This window comes from Lithobates pipiens, unplaced genomic scaffold, assembly GCF_037356315.1.
Source record: "Lithobates pipiens isolate NorthernLeopardFrog02 unplaced genomic scaffold, aLitPip1_a1.2 Scaffold_1, whole genome shotgun sequence".
NCBI classification, from domain to species: Eukaryota; Metazoa; Chordata; class Amphibia; order Anura; family Ranidae; genus Lithobates; species Lithobates pipiens.
The window spans coordinates 53,891,898-53,913,086 of record NW_027507685.1 but is presented as its reverse complement, the minus strand read 5'-3'; the positions used below and the strand labels follow the sequence as shown (position 1 = coordinate 53,913,086).

General features: G+C 43.5%; 1 protein-coding gene across 1 annotated transcript in view; it reads left to right on the top strand.

The window, feature by feature from the left end:
- Nucleotides 1–21,189, top strand: part of WDR44 (WD repeat domain 44) — a 121,096-nt gene that overhangs the window by 40,979 nt on the left and 58,928 nt on the right. The window contains exons 3-6 of the mRNA XM_077493989.1: nucleotides 15,015–15,089; nucleotides 16,457–17,099; nucleotides 20,347–20,477; nucleotides 20,793–20,894. Coding sequence (XP_077350115.1) covers nucleotides 15,015–15,089; nucleotides 16,457–17,099; nucleotides 20,347–20,477; nucleotides 20,793–20,894 — 951 coding nt within the window. The remainder of the gene's footprint in view (nucleotides 1–15,014; nucleotides 15,090–16,456; nucleotides 17,100–20,346; nucleotides 20,478–20,792; nucleotides 20,895–21,189) is intronic.

Here is a 21,189-nt window from a genome sequence, read left to right as displayed (position 1 = left end):
TATTGCAATAAAAATCTATATATACAGTGTTTGTGGCACAGCGCAGTGTGACTCTGAAACAAAGACGTGGGCATCTCTGCAGATAAAGAGACCAAGTAGGAGTTTAAAGTGTCATTAAGCCCAGACTAGGAAAATCTCTCATTTCATGATGTATAGCAGAGTGTGCATACTCAAAAATCCACTAAAGCAGGGGTCTCAAACTGGTGGCCATCCAGTTGTTGCAGAACTAAAAGTCCCATCGTACCTTTGCCTGAGGGAGTTATGCTTGTAACCTCATAGGACTTGTAGTTTCGCAACACCTGCAGGGCTGCCAGTTCAAGACCCCTACACTAAAGCATTCATTCTGTGTAGAGTGAAATATATCTAGTTCAGCCAGCCTTCAGCTGTCTCTCCTATCTTGTGTGTCCCCGTTGCAGGCTGAGATTGTGTTGACCATCTGGTGTCCTCTACTGAGCATGCTCCTATGTTGGTTCTCTTCTAAGCTCTTTATTTACACCTTTTTTTTTTTTTTTCTTCACTAGCTATGCAGCCTGCATGATTATAGACTATAGAGTCACAGATATAGTGGCGAATGATGCTCTCCACTCTCTCCACTCCTTGTCATCCTATTGCTAAATACTATGGGGGCAGGATATAGTACGTTAATTGATTACATTTACTAAGAGACTCTCAAAAAATGCTTTAAAGTGGAGGGCCACCCTGAAAAAAAATATTAAAAATTACAAAAAAATCTAAAAAAAAGAAATTTTTTTTTTTTTTTTTTTACTTACCAGAAATGCCTGTTGCTAGGCACATAATCCTAATCTTCCTCTTCCTCCTGCGGAGATGTTCTTTCTTCTCTCCTCGTCACGTTGTCTTCTGGGTAATGGGTTGCGCTGTGTTCTGGGAACTGTGTGTTCCAGAACACAGCGCGTCCAATTCACAAAGCGCTGCGCGACTCGCGCATGCGCAGTAGGAAACGGGCAGTGAAGCCGTAAGGCTCCACTGCCTGTTTCCCTTAGAATGAATGGCGGCGCCGGGACCCGAGAGCCGAGGGACGGGTCGGCCTCGGGCAGCCGACATCACGGGCGCCCTGGACAGGTAAGTGTGCTTATTAAGTCAGCAGCTGCAGTGTTTGCAGCTGCTGACTTTTAATTTATTTTATTTTTTTTAACGGCCCTCCTCTTTAAATGTAATTACCAATACCTGTAAATTTAAGATGAGCCTTGAATACAGATGCTGACCGAACAAAATGAAAGCTAGTGTCCTTCATCTCTAACTCTGCCTACTTCATATAATGCATAACAAGGCCAACGTGGCCTAATTCCTGTCTAACAAAGACCTATCTGCCCCCCCCCCCCACCCCACCCAACAAAAGCCACAGCTCGACAAAATAGCAGGATCTACCATTTTCCCATCATCAATTTATATGTGGTGCTTAAAGTGATTGTAAACCCTCCCCCACAACTTTGTCCCATGTAAATCAGCATAAAAAAAACCCTAATGAACACTGCTTGTAGATATCTCCTTACTTGCTTAGTATTGTAATCCTTTTTGTTCTTTAGCATGAAGTCACTGAGCATGCCCAGATCTCCCCTGATTTCCGGCACACTCCCTATATACTTGTTTATCTGTTATCAGGACTTCCTACAGCACAACACTGAACTCCCAGGAGACTTCAGAATCATTAAGCGCTTCCTCCGACACACCATGTGACCATGTGACATGACATGCAGTGTAAACTTGGCCATTACTGCAGTCTTATCAGCTGAAGCTGATAAGACTGGCAAAGGGAAACATTAGACATAGGCACAAGTAAATACTATGAAATAAAACAAGTCGGCTATGAACAGGGAAGCGGGGTTGCCATAGAAACGTTGGATTGAGAAGGAGGCTTTGTTAACAGTACAGGAAGTGCTCAATGTAAGGGCGGAAATGCACTCCACTGTGGACTCGGAAAACAATACTTAAGATGGCGCTGCCTAACCCCTGGAAACAAGTTTTTTTTACTTTTAATTCTAATTTTATTTCAAGTTATTATAAATCATTACACATGTTTAAACCATTTCAAACATATACATTATTTACATACATAGTGAATACAAATCTTGGATACTTTAACACACACAAAAAATCTTTCTTTTCCCCTTTTCTCTCCACAAGCAGAGTCTTTCCTACCATTTCTTTCCTCCTTCTTCCTTAGGGCCGGTTCACACTGCAGGCGATGCGAGGCGACACCGACTTGCCTCGCCGTGACCTGCCGCGACCTCAGCGGCAACTTGCAGATGACTTCTGTATAGAAGTCAATGCAAGTCGCCCCGAGGTCGCCCGAAAGTAGTACAGGAACCTTTTTTCTGAGTCGGAGCGACTCGAGTCGCTCCTCTCAGAACGGTTCCATTGTACAGAACGGGGGCGACTTGTAAGATAGCGGCGAGGCGAGTCGTGTTGCCTCGCATCGCCTGCAGTGTGAACCGGCCCTTAAGCTTTTTACCAATTTCCTATACTGCCTCCATGGGTTCCAAACCAGGAGGCATCTTTCGTACGCATCTCATTCTTGTGCTATAAGTAACTCCATCCTCTCTATATTATCCATTTCTAAGGCCCATTCCTTTATCGAAGGAGACTGAGTTGATCGCCAGTGACGCGGTATCACAGTTCTTGCTGCAGTCAACCAGTACCCAAGAAGCTTCTTTTTGATGTTTTTATATGTTCCTGGTATCATAGAGAAGAGGGTAATTTGCGGCATATTTGGGATTATCTCCCCAGTAACTAATGTATATAGTTGCATAATCTTTTCCCAGAAACAAAAAATTAGGGGACATTCCCACCAAATATGGAGCAATGAGCCCTTATCTGTGTGGCACCGCCAACATGTATATCTGATTTTTCTGGGTATATACGATGGAGTGTCACTGGACTCGAATACCATCTTGAGAGCAACTTGTAATTCATCTCTTGTGCACCAATCAGGGCTGGTCAGACAGACTTATACTGTACATCAGCAATATTAGAAGCCCCTCCCACAGATCTTTCCCTGCAGATGTCAAAGAACAGGGAACGATCATGTGACTACATAACGCTGCAGGAATAAGGTACTTGGAGGATTAAAAAAAGAGTGCTATGATGTATTATTTAGTTGAATTAATTATGACAAATAACACTTTTCTGCTTAGGATTACTTTAAGTAGCCATGCCAGTAAGATTCTGGTCCCCATTTTTACACTGCACGGGTGCCCAAATTTCACTATTTTACTACTTTAACCACTTCCGGACCGCCGCATGTTGCTATACGTTTTAACTTTGAAGAGGAATACTGTTGTTATGGCAGCAGCTAGCTGCCATAACCCTCGGTATCCTCTTCTTTGAAGGGTGGTCTCTACGGCGGGCTTTTATCGACGGCCGGATTCTTCTGCTGGCGGGGTATGGAGACTAGTGAGGGGAAGATGGTCCCCATCCGTCTCCATATCATTGCATCTTCTGCGGCTAGCTATGGCCGGAAGTGGGTGCAGATACCTGTAATTATACAGGTATCTGCACCCCCCTGAAAGGAGCCAATTGTGGCATCGGAGGGGGGGGGGGGAGGAGAAATCCGCTGAGCGGAAGTTCCACTGTAAGGTGGAGCTCCGCTTTAAAGAGAACAGTGTAAAAATAAAAGATAAAGTAAGAGGAAAAAAAAAAACATTTTAATTGCGCCACGTCCTGCTGAGCGCGCGTGCAGAAGCGAACGCATATGTGAGTAGCTCCCATGTATGAAAACTGTGTTCAAATCACACGTGAGGTATCGCCGCAATCGATAGAGCAATAATTCTAGCCCTAGACCTCCTCTAACTCAAAACATGCAACATGTAGAATTTTTTTTAAACGTTGCCTATGGAGATTTTTAAGGGTAAGGCCGCGTACACACGGGCGGACTGTCCGCCCAACTAGGTTCGTCAAACAGTTTGACAAACAGTCCGTTCAAAATTTGCATGAGCGGACTTGACCAAACACGACAAACGAACAGTCCGCTGAAAACTTGCGCGATGACGTGAACGGCACGTACGACGGGACGAGAGATTCGAAGTCCTATACACTGCAATGCAACCTTCGGCGTGTAAATCCTTTCTGAGTATGCGCGGAACTTAGTTTGACGAACAAGCCTACACATGAGCGGACTGTCCGCTCAAACCAAGTTTCAGCGGACAGTCTTACGGAAATTCCGAAAAACCTTTTATTCGTCAGACTGTCCGCTGAAGCCCACACACGAGCGGACTGTCCGCTGAAACACTGTTCAGCGGACAAAGTTGGACGAACAGTCCGCCCGTGTGTACGCGGCCTAAAAGTTTGACGCCATTCCAGAGTGCAATTTTGAAGTGTGACATGTTGGGTATCAATTTCCTGGGTGAAAAGTTCTCTTTCACAGTATTTAAAAAAAAAAAAAAAAAAAAAAAAAAAAAAATTGGGTTAACTTTTACTGTTTTTTTGTTATACTTTTTTTTAATAAAAAAAATTTTCAAAAAAAAAAAGTGTTCATGTAAGACCGCTGCACAAATGGTGGGACAAAGTATTGCAACAACCGCCATTTTATTCTCTAGGGTGTTAGAACCCCCAAACATTAAACATTATTTTATTTTTATTTTTTTCTAATTCATTTTCTAGCAAAAAAAAACTGTTTTTTAACTTGTAAACAAATCTCAGAAAGAGACTCGGTCCTTAAGTAGTTAAATGAGCCAGAGCAGATTGTTAAAATGAGGATCTGTATTGATGAAAGGGTACCGGCTTACATGCTTCCTAACACATAGACTACTTTCACACTGAGGCACTTTACAGGCGCTATAATGCTAAAAATAGCGCCTGTAAAGCGCCTCTCCTGTCTCTCCAGTGTGAAAGCCCGAGGGATTTCAGTGGCGTGGTGCGCTTGCAGGATGGTGAAGAAAAGTCCTGCAAGCCGCATCCTTGCAGCGCTGTAGGAGTGGTGTATACTCCGCTCCTAAAGCGCCCTTGCTTATTGAAAACAATGGGGCAGTGCCGCCAAACTGCCGGTGCAGCGGACATTTGCAGTGTTTTTAACCCTTTTTTGGCTGCTAGCGGGGGTTAAAGCTGCCTCACTAGTGGCCGAATAGCTGCACTAAAACAGTGCTAAAAAGGGGCGTCCGTCCGCCCCAGTGTGAAAGTAGTCATACACTTAGACTTTTGGAAAGCTATTCTAATGCTAATGAGTGCATTATACTTACAGGCCTTTATAAAGGCCAGCTCTACCCAAAAATGACCTCTTCTCATTTTATTTAGAGCTGCATTGCTTGTATGCTACCAAATGTGCAATATACAGAGAGGCTTAACAGGTAAAGGATGTTAAAGCGGTGGTCAGCAACCTGGCGCCTTTTCTGCTGGCACAAGAGGCCCAAGGCCCACCCACCTTCCTCTCTGTGGCAAAAATGAAATGGCATGTTGCATTTGGCATCAGATGTCACCCACTCAAGTGAATGGGGGCCCTGCTGCAAAGCACCTGTGCCCGTCAGTGCTCACCTCCCAGCTCCAGTTGCCATAAGGCTCCTTGGATTTCAGATGCTTCTACTAGCTGATTTTAAAATGATTGTGTTTATAGAATTTAACAAGTGTACTAAAGGTGTGTTCTGCTCCTGAGATTTCAGTCACACGTCTTTATTTTGTCATTGTGTATGACGCATACGAATCATTAGTAGACCTTGTACCAGGCTGGATTTCTGTGCTTAGTCAGTGAGGCAGAAATGTGGCTGTGCCAGGAGGAGGGTGGTTTGCAGGTTTGCCAAAGAGGAAGTCTTTTGACCCAAATCAATTGCAGCAAATACTAAAAGGTGAATCACATTCCATTCCATTCCCATTTCTGTACTGATGAGAAATGCTGGCAGCCTTCCGCTGTGCCCATTAAATGTGTAACTGGTCGTGTATTATGTTATTTTACAGTGAGACCCGTCATCTGTGTATAGATATAGATCCATTAAAGATTGGCTTAACTAATATTTGCCTTCTGTATGAGTGGGCGTTCTATTTTCTTAAATGGTCCAGATTTTCTTTTCATAAAAGCTAATTTAACATGCAGTATTTGAAACGCTGTCGTTCTTCTACTCGTATGCATATAAGCTATGTACTTAAAAAAAAAAAAAAATGGCAACTTTTAGCCAAAATGGGCAACAAAGCATCTGAGAGTAAAACGGTTTGTGTTGATGGCGGTAACAACTCCTGCTATTTTGTTCTTCTAGTGCATACAGGTGCTGCGGCTCATTTTACTTTGCAACCTCCTTTACACGGAGTGTATCAATGCATACCCTGTGCGAGGGCCGTGTTTATCCACACGAGGACGAGCAGGTGTTCTGTGGATGCAACGGCTGCAGGGACACGGGTGCTGCTCCTAATCTGACATGTATGCTGGTACACCTCTGACTGTCCAGGGCCGTGCACCCGCATAGATGTCAAATTGGGAACATCAGCTGAGCCCATACAGTCCTTCTTGCAAGGGGAATGCGGGAATCGCCTGTGAATACCCCTGCAAATGAACACAGCCCTTCATATGGTACACATTGATACATCCTGTGTGAAAGAGGCCTACTTTTAATCTTTTAATGCTTCCACAAGCAGGGGGTAAGGATGTGATGTCACACATTGCACAGCTCAGAGAGGAGAGCTGAGTGTAAGCTGGGACTTGAGTAGAGGTAAAGGGGCCCCCCCCCCCCCCCCCTCTAGTCAGTCTCCTAGTCTAACTTGCAAAGCTTAAAGTGGTTGTAAACCCTTACAACACACTTTGATCTAAAGGTAAGCCTAGATTAAGGCTTACCTGTAGGTCCAAGAAATATCTCCTGAACCTATACGGTTTTAGGAGATATTTGCCCAAAGACTGGCACCGCTGTCTACGGCGCATGCACACTGAGCGCGGCATCTTCAACGACGGAGATGCCGCGCGTGTCGGCTCCCATGCGCATGCGCGGGAGTGACGTCATCGCGGCTTCGCCGAATGACAGCTGCGGAGCTGCGAGACCCCACCGAGAAGATGGATGCGGTGGACTACAGGGGACAGCAGTGACTTCGCTGGCTCCTGTGTCAGGTAAGTGACACATAATGGGCTACTATGCGATGCATAGTAGTCCATTATGCTTTACCTTTGCAGGGAATGAAAGAGGAAGTAAACTCATCAGGGTTTACTTCCTCTTTAAATGAGAAGGTTTACATGAAATTAGGGCCTGGTAAGGCCACATATTTCCATCCCTTGGGACTTTAGATGAAACCATGGCCTGGTAAGGCCATGTGTTTCCATCCCTATAATGATCAAAAATGGGAAGAGCAACAGGGTGGGACTTTAAATGAAGTGCGTGATTGCAATGAGGTAGATTTGATGAACAATTGGGAAAACGTATTGGCTCATAAAAGTATAAACCTACATAACATCATAATATCAATTGCAAACATTAAAGGGTATTGACAGTCAACATGATAATGGCATAGGTAATCACGCGCTTCATTTAAAATCCCACCCCGTTGCTCTCCCCATTTTTTAACTTACAAAGCTGATGCAGTCAATCACAGGCTGTGTGCTGGAACACCCCTTTCCCCATCCCCTCAATTACTTGGAGTTGGTACAAAAATGAGAAAAGACTTGTGCGGCTAGCAGAGGAATGAGGCAGCAGGCAGAAATCGCACTCTGCGCTTTGCATTGAGGAAAGTACACATTATACAAGGTTACGGCTTGTTCATTTCTCATGTCTGGAGGTTTGCAATCAATTTAAAGCCTCTAACGGAGGTGTGTGTCTCTAGGATGCCACACACACTGAGGTGAGTAGAACTTTGGATCAAATAATTCCAGCCTGTCTTATCTTTAGTGATGCCAACACCAGCCTTTTACCTTCTGCCACACATCATTCCTACTCTAAACGCATTGGCGATTATTGCATATACTATAGTGCCAAAAAAGACTTGTGTAGCTTGATCATCCGTACCGATGTACACTGTGGATTTGGAGGTCAGCTATTTAATATTTAGTACAGTGTTTTCTTTCCAAATCATTATTTCAACTTTGTTTAATTGCTGTGCAGGATCGCACTGAGTCAATGGACCTACAGACAACCTTGGTTAGTAATTAGTTTATCAGCTTCTGGTAAACACATTTCACCTTCTTGTGCGTCTCTTGGGCTCTGTTAATATTTATCTCTTGCAGTGCAGTTTGGGATCATTTCTGCCAGACACCGGACTTATGAATAGGTGTTTTTACTCTATCGGCGACACCTAACAAAGTAAACTCCCAGTGTTTACATGAATTCTGTGAGATAAATACGTCGCCTACATCCGATTTTCGGTTTGTCATTTCAAGCATATATCTTGGTCATTAATGCCCCATTCCAGACACTTCCTTTTTTTTTTTTTTTTTTTTTTTTTTTAATGTGGTTGTAAATCTCAGACTTCTTGCCTATCTGCAGAAGTCCATTCATACAGATTTTCTTGACACCAAGAGAAAAAAGGTGACAAGGGAGGGAGCTCCAGCTGACTGACGGCCTCCGCTTTGTGAAGGGGGTCCCCTTTCCCTCTCCCTCCAATCTGTTCTGAGCTCTCAACACTAAGCTCTGCAGAGTGACTTCAGCTGTCTGCCCCCCCCCCCCCCCTTTTTTTTTTTTCTTTCCTGAACTTTCAGACCAGCTTTAGAATTCAGTACATTGAATGGGTGCAGAGAGGAGAGGGCTGTAAATGGACAGGTACAACTATCTGATGCCCATGATCAGGACAAGAGGAGAAAGGAAAGTTTCTCCCTCCCCCAAAGTTCTAACCCTTCTCCACATTCCTCTTTCGCTGTTTTCTCTATTACCAATCAAACACCATTCTCTCATAATTCTCCCAGCATAACATTGTTCACATTATACAAAAAAACTGGGCTAACCTAACTTTTTTTTTCTCAAAAAAAAAAAAAAAAGTGTTTGAAAGACTGCTGTACAAATACTGTGTGACGTTAAATTTTGCAACAACCATTATTTTATTCTCTAGGGTCTCTGATAGAGATATATCTATCTATATATTTTGACTTGTAGCCGACAAGTGTCAGAATTTTTTTAGTCTTTAACCACTTAAGGACCGCCTCACGCCGATATACGTTGGCAGAATGGCACGGCTGGGCACAAACACATACAGGTTCGTTGCCCTTTAAGTGCCCAGCCGTGGGTCGCGTGCGCCACCGGCGGTGCACTTGCGACCCGGTCCTGAGCTCCGTGGCCACGGGACCTGCAGACCCGATCGCCATCGGTGTCCCGCGATCGGGTCACAGAGCTGAAGAACGGGGAGAGGTAAGTGTAAACAAACCTCTCCTCGTGCTTCCTAGTGAGCCTGTCACTGATCGTCTGTTCCCTGTCATATGGAAAGACTATCAGTGACGTCCGATGCCAAGCCACACCCCCTACAGTAAAAAAAAACGCGCACACACACGCTTAACCCCTACACTGCCCCTAGCGGTTAACCCCTTCACTGCCACTGACATTTTACAGTAATCAGTGCATTTTTAATCACACTGATCGCTGTATTAATGCCAATGGTCCCAAAAATGTGTCAAAATTGTCCTTGTCTGCCATAATGTTGCAGTCACAATAAAAATCGCTGATCGCTGCCATTACTAGTAGTAAAAAAAAAAATTTATAAAAATGCCACAAAACTATCCCCTATTTTGTAGACGCTATAAATTTGTGCAAACCAATCCATTAACGTTTATTGCGAATTTTATTTATTTATTTTTGTTAAAAAAATGTAGAATACTTATCGGCCTAAACTGAGGGACATTTTTATTTTTTTTTATATATTTTTGGGGGATATTTATTATAGCAAGAAGTAAAAAATATAAAAATTTTTCAAAATTGTCGCTCTATTTTTGTTTATAGCACAAAAAATAAAAACTCCAGAGATGATCAAATACTACCAAAAGAAAGCTCTATTTTAGCTATAAAATGGGCTTAAGTGGTTAAACTGACCTGTCTACAGACTGAAGTTCATCCCTTTTGATCTAAGAACCCAAAGCCGACCATTAGATTTAAAATCTGACCGTGACGTCAGGCAAGTGAAGGAGTCTGTCTGTACAGACTGCCCCCTCACCGTGTATACTTCTCTCCTGCCATTCTCTGCCACAAATCCCACCCCCACCCCACAGTGACTGGTTGCCCTTAACAACCACTGCAAAAATGGATGACAAACTAACCTGTCAGTTTACATCCGTTTTCTGACAGATGGAAAAATAGGGCTTTCATCTGTTCAAAAAACGCAAGCGGATGAAAAGAGATGAACATCTGTTGTCATCCTATTTTGCATTGATGTCCGTTTTTCATCAGTCAAGAGATGAATGAAAAAAGGGCACCTAAGAGGTGTCTGTTATGATCATTCTGTGCTGCTGCAGTGGAGGACCTGGCGGAGCTGTCCTTGCGAGGGTGGCCGAATCACAATGCTGGTGGTAAAGAATCACAACTTCTGTAGCTGGTAAAGCTCTGTTGGAAGTAAACTAATTTTATTTCCGTGGACTGACAACTAGGTAGAATTATGTGGTTTTTGTTTGGTGTGTGGGTTCTTTTATTTTTTTTATTTATTTTTTTCATTCTAAATATGCAGTCTTTATGAAGGGCATCATTTGACTTAATTTTGCAGCATGATCTTACAACCTATGCAATTTCCTGCTTAGGTCGAGCAATTTCTTCTTTTCTAACCAGCCTATAGAGATTGTACTCTTGTGGCTTTTTAGAAATGGAGACTTTTGGTTCTAATATAAGGTGACCAAATTTTTAAAATGAAATCCGGAGACTTTTATTAATTTTTTTACTAGTATTGGCAGCAATCAGCGCTCTCTGCCCATCGCCGCTGCCGCCTGCCTCACAGCCTGTCAAGTCTTACTCTCCAGGCCCCGGCTACTACTGGGTGGGGAGCGGAGGAAAACCACTCCACCGGGGAAGACAAGGAGATAAGCAGGCAGGTGACTGGCTGGGACTTGAGCCAAGGCAGAAGAACATGCGAGCAGAGCTGGATGGGCATGTACCCGAAACTGAGGAAATATTCCCTCCGCTCTGACCAGCACATCATCATCAGAAAGAGGCACAGATAATGGGGCGGAAAAAACACCCCCCCCCCTCCCAAGCTAGTAGGAGCGGCAGAGCAGGGGCACTGACTGTCTTTGAAATTACCCCAGCCCCTGTTCAAATCCGATCTGGGGACAAAACCGGGGACAGAATTGGTCCAGGGATTGTCCTCAATCTGGGGACGTCTGGTCACCCTATTCTAATGCCGTGTACACACGACCGGACTTTCGGCGGAGTTCCGACAGATTTTCTGAATGAATGGACTTGGCCACACACAATCACACCAAAGTCCGATAGATTCAACCGTGATGACGTACGACCGGACTAGAATAAGGAAGTTCATAGCCAGTAGCCAGTAGCTGCCCTAGCGTCAGTTTTTGTCCGTTGGACTAGCACACACACGAACGGATTTCTTGGTCCGGCGGAGTTCTGGTGGAAAAATTTAAAACATGTTCTATTTCTAAAGTCCGCTGGATTTTTGGCAAGCAAAGGTCAGATGGAGCCCACACACGATTGAATTGTCCGACGGACTCGTTCCGTCGGACCTCTACTGTCAAAAAGTCCAGTCGTGTGTACGTGGCATTATCTCAAAGACTGATACAAACCATGTTGGGTTCTCTGTTGTCCCAATTGTTTCTCAAGCCTCTAAATGGTATGAACATGTCAACTTTAGTCCGTAAGCCCAAGAACTGGAATATGTTTGCTATCTGTGTATCCTGCTTTAGCATTTACATCGGCTTTACTATGGATTTGGTTCATCTGCTGTGACAGTAGCCTGTCTGCTTAGCATCTTCAGAAGTTCTTGAAAGCTCTGCTGTTCACCATTGTCTGCAGCAGACGTAAATACTTGACATCGTTTCCTGAGAAGGAAAAAAATGAAAGGCAGCTTGCTGCAGGAAAATGCTACAGGTCTTCCCAGGACGTGTCGGGACATGAACTCGTGGCACTGTAATATATTTTTATGTTTCTTTGCATCACAGCTAAATCCTAAGTAATTCTAACCGAGCCCTAACAATATATTCAGTGACTGCATTTAAAGTGTATTTTTTTTAATATCCATATCTTTTCTATATTGCGAGGCGTACATAGTGTGTTTGTTTTTTCCTTTATCCTTTCACATTGCTTTTAGATAGTGTTGATCCTTTACATCTCTGTAGTATGTTTCCAAATTTGGAGTAGCTCCTCTGTCCATGCAGCAGTGGTCTCAATTGAAATGAATGAGATTACCTGCACTGGGATGCACCAAACTCCTGTGCATCAGGATGTGAGCTGATATGGCCGCTATAGTACACCCGTGTGAACAAGGCTTTAATCCCGACCACGTTGCTAAGTGGAGAACGCTCTCTTCTGAAGGAAACCATCCTCTGTCCTCACGAGAGCGGAGGACGGTTTCCTTCAGTAGCGAGCCGATGTAGTACTTCCTTTAGAAAACCACTGAAATTAAACCAGGAGCTGTTTAATGAGATTTAATGCTGCTTTTCTGAAGCTCTGAGCATGGGGATTCTGCACGGAAGCGAGTGTGGTGGACGGTGAGTTGTGATGACCTCAAATATCAGGAAATGAGCATGGCAGCGTGTGTTGGAGCAGGGAGCAAATTTCCCGAGCCTTGGTTTGTCGAGGTTTGAGAACGGGGGCTTCGTGCTCTGAAATGCATTGCCATGCCTACTTCCTGACCTATGATGTGATGACAATGCACAACCCACCCTGCTCGCTTTGATAATGATGGCTCATTCTGGCTCCGGAGCTTATTTCTTCACCCAGAGGCCGTACGCCAGCCCTTCATGGTATTGGCCAATCCTAGAGGTGTATCTATTGGCTGCACAACAACAAAAAAGAGGAGATCCTACCATCTAGCTCACTGTCTTATGTGAGGGAAAACTTAAAGGATATAAATTGAATACATTGTTAGACTATAAATATGTTGAAATGTGCACTAATTGCACAATTTTATTGAATTTTGTGGCAACATATCTTAAAGAGGGATTCCGCCAAAAAAAAAAATATTAAAAGCCAGCAGCTATAAATACTACAGCTGCTGACTTTTAATAAATGGACACTCACCTGTCCCGGGTTCCAGCGATGCCGAGGCCGATCAACCGCTCGTGCCTCGGCTGCTGCCGCCGCCATTCTAGGTGAGGGAATCAGGAAGTGAAGCGAATCGGCTTCGCTTCCCGGTTCCCTACTGCGCATGCGCGAGCCGCGCCGCGCAATAGGAAATCTCCGCGCTGTCACTGGGACCCGTGTGTGTCCCAGCAGACAGCGCGGCAGGGCAGGAAATGGCGTAGACTCGCGTGCGAGTCTATGCCCGGAAGTGAGTGAAAATACCTGTCTTTGACAGGTATCTCCACCCCCCTCCCCCCTGAAAGGTGTCAATTGTGACACCGGAGGGGGGGGGGTTCCGATCAGCGGAGGTTCCACTTTAGGGTGGAATCCCGCTTTAAAGAAATACATTTCTATGGTGAAAATATCAATCTATAACAAAAACCGAATTTACCTATAACTTAGACCCTTTTCACATGGGCGTTTTTCGGGCGTTTTTCAGGCGCTTTAGCTTTAAAAAAAAAAAAACGCCTGTAAAGCGCTTGTAAGAAGCTGCAACTGCAATCCCAATGTAAAAGCCCGAGTGCTTTCACACTGAGGCGTTTTTCAGGCGCTTTAGCTTTAAAAAAAGCTCCTGTAAAACGCCTGAAAGAAGCCGCAACTGCAATCCCAATGTAAAAGCCCGAGTGCTTTCACACTGAGGCGCTGCGCTGGCAGGGCGCCAAAAAAAGTCCTGCAAGCAGCTTCTTTGCAGCGCTTTTGTAGTGGTGAATACAACGCTCCTAAAGTGCCCCTTCCCATTGAAATCAATGGGAAGCGCCTGTAAAACAGCTGAAAAGCGCTATTGGCATCAGCGTTTTGTGGGCGCTTTTAACCCTTTATTTGGCCACTAGCAGGGGTTAAAAGTGCCCCAAAAACGCTGGTAAAGAGCTGCTAGTTTAAGCGGCGCTTTATGAGTGTTTTTCGGGCGCTGACATTGTGAAAGGGCTCTTAAAGCACTTGGGCTTTCACATTGGGACTGCAGATGAGGCTTCTTTCAAGCACTTTACATGCGTTTTTTTAACGCTAAAACACCTGAAAAACGCCCCAGTGTGAAAGGGGTCTTAATAAAAATAAGCCTTAGAAAGGAACATGCGTTCCACGTTAATATTAATGATACTGAAATGAGTGTGTTGTAAATTTCCTCCAGCATTGCTCCTGTTTCTTCTTGCCTGAGGCTGCCATTTTGCTGAAGTCCAGAGCCCCTGAGTGTAAGTAAATCGTAAAGCATAACTAAACCCCTCGATTTAACGGTTTCAAAAAACTGTTATATTCCTGGAATGTCTGGTTGAGGACACAAGCAAAAGGGGACAGCAATCCTAACTGTCAAACCATAAAATGGCTAGTGTCATAACTGATCACATGTACAGTGCCAGGGCAGTTGCAGATCAAACAGAAGCAGCTTCCTTGGCTGTAAAAGATGAGAGGTTTTAATGCCCTTTTTTAAGGCTCTCGGCAGATCAGCCTTAACATACTCAGCAGTACCTAAAAAATCTAGAGCGACTTGGCATGTTCAGAGCAAGGAGAGACGATGTATTACTGGATTCTAAATGGTATAGGCATTTATTTTTAATATTTTACATGGCTATAACTGCAAAAGGGACCTGCATATGAAGTGATTTAGCAAGGCCTAATTTTCTAGCTCAAGTTCCACTTTAAAGGCCTAAAGTAGAGTAAAGGCAGCAGCATGGTGATGATTCTTTTTACTGTCGAATCTGTATATATAAAATGTATATTATTGCAGAGCATTTGTGAGCCCTTCATTGCTTAATTTGAACCCATTGTTTTTGCGTTGTTGCTTTCAAAGGCCTGTATAACCAGGGACAATGAGTTGCCGTCATTACATGTAAAAGGCTGCGAATATCTTGTTGCCTAGATGTTTTAAATGTTTACGTTTTTGTTGATGTTTTTCAGGAAGAAGTTACTCATACTGAAAATTCGGTGGTGGAAATTGTAACCACGGAACCAAAGCAAAATGATCCAAAAGAGGTGTGTACATAACTTATGCACAAGTATTTTACTCGTGTGTGTGTGTGTAACCTCATCAGGAGTTAACAAATATGAATACTTTATTGTTGTTAAAAAGGCATTCTACTTTACGTATTCAATACCCACACAGATTTTGTGGGCGTATAAGGTCACTTTCACACTGAACACCGCCCTGCGCTAGCGATAAAGCGCGCTTGTGTTGGCTAGGCTTTACCGCCGATGTGCGGACGGGAGCGGGGTGCTTTTAGGGGTTAAAGGTGCCACTGCTGAAGGGCTTTGCAGGTGACTCGGCAGCGCTGCTAATTGATTTCAATGGGCAGGACGTTTTGGGAGAGGTGTACACCGCTGCCGCACCGCTCCAAAGATGCTGCTTGACTTTTTTTTTTTTTTTTTTGGCTTGAGAGGAGCATTTCAGGCACTTTACAGGCACCATTTTTAGCGCTAAAATGCCTGAAAAGCGCCTCAGTGTGAACGTGGCCTAAACGGTAAGATGTACCCTTGTCGATCTCTACAGAAATCAGACATAGGACCTCGATGTCTGGTTCATGGAATGCTAGGATGCCTGAAATCTGAGTCTTTATTCCTATTTCTTTGTTCCTGAATATAGTAGACAATGTATACAAAAGCTGCCGTGGGCAGAGTCTGTTTTTTGATATTTCCCAGTTGTTCGTTATTGTTTTAATCAGAGAGACTATGGACTGGGATGTGGATTTTTGAACCATGGTCTTTAACTAGAATGACTATTTAGTGTCTACATTTTTCTTGCTCTAGTGGGCAGATATTCATGCTTATTGGTATATTTTTCCAACCTGAATGTAGACCTTGGGCTCCTTCGGGTATACCTGGAATCCATGGCAGGGCAAAATCTGAGTCTGCCAGTTTTCACTTTGCCCCTTCAGAACTGAAGTTAACTTGCATAATTACTTTCTGTAAAAAAACAATTTTAAAAATGATTTGCGTTTGCACCTGATGGCTATCGACTGCTGAAATAAATCGGAATCTTTCCCATATGCCATGCTTGACCCTTACCTCTCCCATCTCCAGAGTCTCTTTTGATTGAGGCCACCCTTCACATTAAACCACTGGTAGGGAGACTTGTGAGGCCTGTTGAAGCGGGCTAAGCTTCCTTTTGCAAGAAGCAATGATTGGCACATCATATACGTTGCCTAGTATACTGGATCCACTGCTTTTGTTGTTTTTTACCAAAAAGAACCTCTGCTTTTATACACTTTAAAAAAAAAAACATTCCAGAGTTCAACTTTAAAAAACTATTTATGATGCAATGAAATTACAATATAGTACTGATGCATACTGTATGGTGTGTGTTTAAGAGTGTGTTTTATTCATAAACTTTAATATCTTGGTAGATTATTGAGAGCATCATCGAAGAAAGTCAAAAGTCCTCTGCTGTAGATGAATGCCCTAATATAACTGAAAATGTGGTAACGTTAAATAATTCAAGCGCCTCTGTAGAGACTGATCCAGCACTTTCAAGCAACATCCCTGAACTGTTGATTACTGAAACTGATTTTCACGATGATGCGGAAGAACTTCGCCATAAAGAACTGGATGACCATTCAGGGTCAAAACTTGGTGAAACACATGACATCTCTATTCCTCTCATTGAACAGTTGGTAGAAACCTCTAAAATTGTGGAAATTATACAACTAACAGAAGATCTTCAAATCTCGGAAAAGGAAGAAAGCACAAGAAAAGTATTTGAGTATGAGGAGGTTAAAGATCTTAAGGAACATGAAACTTGTGACTATGTGCCCAGCAAGACATCCCCTGCTGAAGCTGTGGAGCAGTTGCCACCTGCTAAGCCGCCTCGGCAGATTACTGTTGAGCCTGACATAGTAGCAAGCACTAAAAAGCCTGGTCCCTCACGTCCCCCTCTACCTTTAAATGCCCCTCCACCAAGGCCGCCACCGCCTATTAGGCCAGCACCACCTCCACGTAAGAAGAAAAATGATTCTGACTACGAGAGCCCAAGATCCTCTGGTCTGGAGTGTAAGTATACACCAAGGTGTAACAAACAAGGTCTCTGGTAAATGACCATTGTTCTTGGATCCATACACAATGTTTGTTTAAAAGCTGAATTTAAAAAAAGGTATTGCTTGAAGGATAATCTGGTTGATTTTGTACTTGTGGGTCATGCTATATCTATCATGGTATTAACCTATAGGCAAACTCCACTCCAGCCGAAACTTTAATTTTGAATATACTGAGAATCCTTTGTTATCGTGGCAAGCAATGCTTTTAACTGGATGGAGGTGCGTTACCCACGCACCAATAGCCACTAGAAAATATAACCTTTTTATTGAAATTTTGTTAAAATGTATAGTAGTTTCTCTACTTTTTCAGTCAAGGCACCCCATTCTAAAATTAAAAAAGTAAATAAATAATTTTACAGCAACATTGGCATACGTAGGACACCTAACATTAGAGGTGATTTTATTCTTGCAAAGCAAATCTACCTTTGCGCATTGGTACTAATTAGTATTCCAGTAGACAGAAGGTCTCCGTTTCTCTACCTCACTCAGCAAATGTGATCCCAATGCTGACGGAGCGAGGCATGTGATGGGCTAACCAGGAGGCTGTACAGGCGTCCAATATCCTCCTTATTAACTGATGTCCTCATTAGTTGTTAGGACACCGGCGGCTAGAAAGTTGTAATGGTGCACAATGAAAACCTGTGGCTTTGTGTAACTAAAAGGCTTGATCCACCAAACTGATTTGTATACAACTTTTGCCAAGGCACCCCAGATTATCTAAGTGTAGCAAATTCTGGCAGTTCTTACTATGGCCACGTTAAGAACCTGTCACTATGGGAGCAACAAATTCTTAAAGAATTACCTCTTATTCTGTTTTTTTTTTTTTTTTTTTGGACAAACATGTCATACTTTCCTCCACTGTGCAGCTTGCTTTGCCTCGAACCTGCTCTTCTGGGGTCCCTCGGCAGCTCCTTCTCACATCTGATAACCACCTAGGAGAAGCCATCTCCCGGGGGGGTTACTTTGCAAGTCCAGCATTCGGGGTCCATAGAGGCCGAATGCAGGACCCGGCCGGGCGCCCGCGTCGTTGGATTTGATAGCAGCGCAGCCATTGGCTCCCACTGCTGTCAATCTATGCAATCAAGAGCCCTGCAGAGAGCATGTCCCTGTGGGACAAGTTTCAGGGTTCAGGTAAGTAAAACGGGGGGGGGGGGGGGGCGGTCACGGACAGGTGTTTTTAGGATGCATGAAGGTGGAAAAACATGAACCTTTACAACCATTTAAGGCCAGCTCTGAGTTGGTGTACAGGGCGTAAGCCAGTACTCAATAGGGCTATGCCTGGGCTGGGAAGCCATCTTGTTTGTATACTGTTGCATGTGCAGTTTTGACATGTGTACTCCATGCTGTATTGTGGAAAATAAAATATATTGCCCATCTGTATTGTCAACCTTGGATAAAAAATATATTATAAAAATGAATGTCAGAAAAGTTGACGTCAAACATTTTATTTCTATATATTGGGAAGCTTTTAGAATCTTTCCCTGTAAAGAAGGGATTGAAAAGACACTTTTATACAAAAGAGCTGCTGACCATAAGGTCAGAAGGTATTTGTGAATATACTGTGAGACAGATGTATGTGAGAGTGGTTAAAGGCCAAGTTCATCTATAAAAAAAAAAAAAAAAAATGCATGCACATGGTTTTTCAGGTTAAAAAAAGTGCATTCATGTATGTATTCAGGCACCTGCAGAGTATTGCAGCCAAGATCAGTAGATAATGGGTGTCAGGCTCTGTCTACAGATTTCTTCCCTGTACCTCTGTACAGACTTTCTTTTTAGAAGGCTTGAGGAAGTGTAAATGTACTAGAAGGATGCTCATCGGTGCCCTCACAGTTCATCGTGGACTGTAAGCCATCTGCCGTGGTGACAGATGGGACTTGTAGTTTCTTCATACACAGATTCCTGTAAATCATGATTGCTTAACCTGTGCCCCCCCCCCCCCCCCGGCTGTTGTGGAGCTACAAATCCTGTCATGCTTGTAACTGTCAGCCTTGCAATGCGTCATGGGACTTGTAGTTCCGCAACAGCTGGAGGGCCACAGATTGAGCACCCATGCTGTAAATGATGCAGCTCTTCTGGTAGAGCCCAGCACAGCTGTGCCGGTTTTGTTATGTGGTAATGGGGAGAGGAAACTCTGTCACAGGGGGTTGAGGGGAGGCAAGGGAAGCAGTGCTGCATAGTAACATGTTACACCCTAAATATAATGGTGAACAAATCATTTAAGGGATATCGGTGTTGGCTCTGGGCTTTGATTAGGGATCTAATGAGACCCACCTCTTTCTGCTTCATACTGTAGTGAACTTAAGAGTTGTAAAGGCAGAAGGTTTTTATCTTGCTGCATTAAGATAAGAAACCTTCTGTATGTAGCAGCCTCCCCACCACTCCCCAATTACTTGTCTGAGCCCCCATCTCTCTCCAGCAATGTCTACTAGTGTCTGAGCCGTCCAGGACTCTCTTCCTGATTGGCTGAGACACAGCAGTGGTGCCACTGGCTCCCATGGCTGTCAGTTAGCCACCCAGGGCCGAGTCGGGCCTCCGTGTCTAAATGGACACGCGACAGGGGGGATGGGTCAGGAGCAGCTAAGAGGGAACCACGAAGAGGAGGATCCTCTGTGCAAAACCAACTGCACAGAGGAGGCAAGTACAACATGTTTGTTTTTTAAAAACAAGACTTTACAATAACTTTAACCAATGATTAGAGTTGCGTAATTGTCATATAGGTTGCTGGTACATTTTATATAGCAGAGATTTTGCTTTGAACTGTGGAGAATGCTAAAATCCTATTTGCTACCTAGATGTAAAGAATGGCAAGGCAGGTGTATAAAACTGACCAAAGATTAAAAAAAACATGTGTTAGACCATTCTGTTTACTCATGCTACTCCTCCAAGGGAATATGCAAAATGTATTTCTCTTCTTGTCATGAACAAAAAATATGCTGTTTTAGTGCTCGGTTTAAATAAGATTTGAAATCCGTTTTTACTGCGGGTCTCTATTAACATGTCAGAAAGCTGGAAGTGCCGGTTTTACAATCGATTGATGCCTCTGTCTGCCCATCTTGGTTATTTATCTTATTCATGTGCTAATTTAAGAAAAATGAAAATGCAGGTTTAACAGTAAAAATCCGTGCGGAGCTGTAACTTTTGCACATATTGCAGTTGCCTTCATTGTAGACTGTGTTGCCTGACGCTCCTTTTTTATTTTGCAGTTACAAAAGATGTCTTTCTCACTGGAGAGCTCCTGTCTGCAAACACTGTGGCCGAGGCAATAAATAGGGATGGTCAGCCTTCACTGGATCTAGCGAGCGCAACAAGCGGGGATAAAGTGGTGACTGCTCAGGTCAGTGATTTTCAGATGGCAGTAAAATGCTATGTTTTGGCACGGCCGAGATACATTTACCCCCCATATGAAGGTGTCTGAGGAAAGGGGTTTTGCTGTCTGCACTTCCCAAAGTAGTTTTAATTTTTTTTTATTTGCATATTATGGCAATTTTTTTATTTTTATTTTTTTTGAAGTGGGTCTCCCACAGATGCTTTCGGAAATGTGTCCCTTGAAGTGCCAACATTTCAGATTCATGTGCAGGTGACCTAGTCCACAAATGTAAACTTATTACACTGCATTAAAATGAATTTTGTCTGTAAATTTTGCTTTTAGGAAAATGGCAAGGCGGCAGATGGTCAGCTGTCCAGTTCGCCAACAGAGACTTCTGGTCCCCAGAGGCCCCGGTCTAACTCAGGAAGAGAGCTCACAGATGAGGTAACGGCTGACCTTCTGTAAGAGTCTCTTGTTTTATATAAAAGTTGACATTCTTTCAGCACCCACTATTTTCAGATAGAATCTTTTTTTGTAAGATTCTGCTTTGGCTAATTGCCCAGGGGCTTACAGTTAGTGTTAAAGCGGTCCTGCACACACTTATTTTACCTTATGTCATTGTTTTCCTTATATGTCAGAGTGCTAAATGGCCCCCTCTTCTTCTTTTTTTTTTTTCTTTTTTTTTTTTTGCTATGGTACCTTATAATTGCTGGCTCGGTCTATCCACACATGCCTCTGT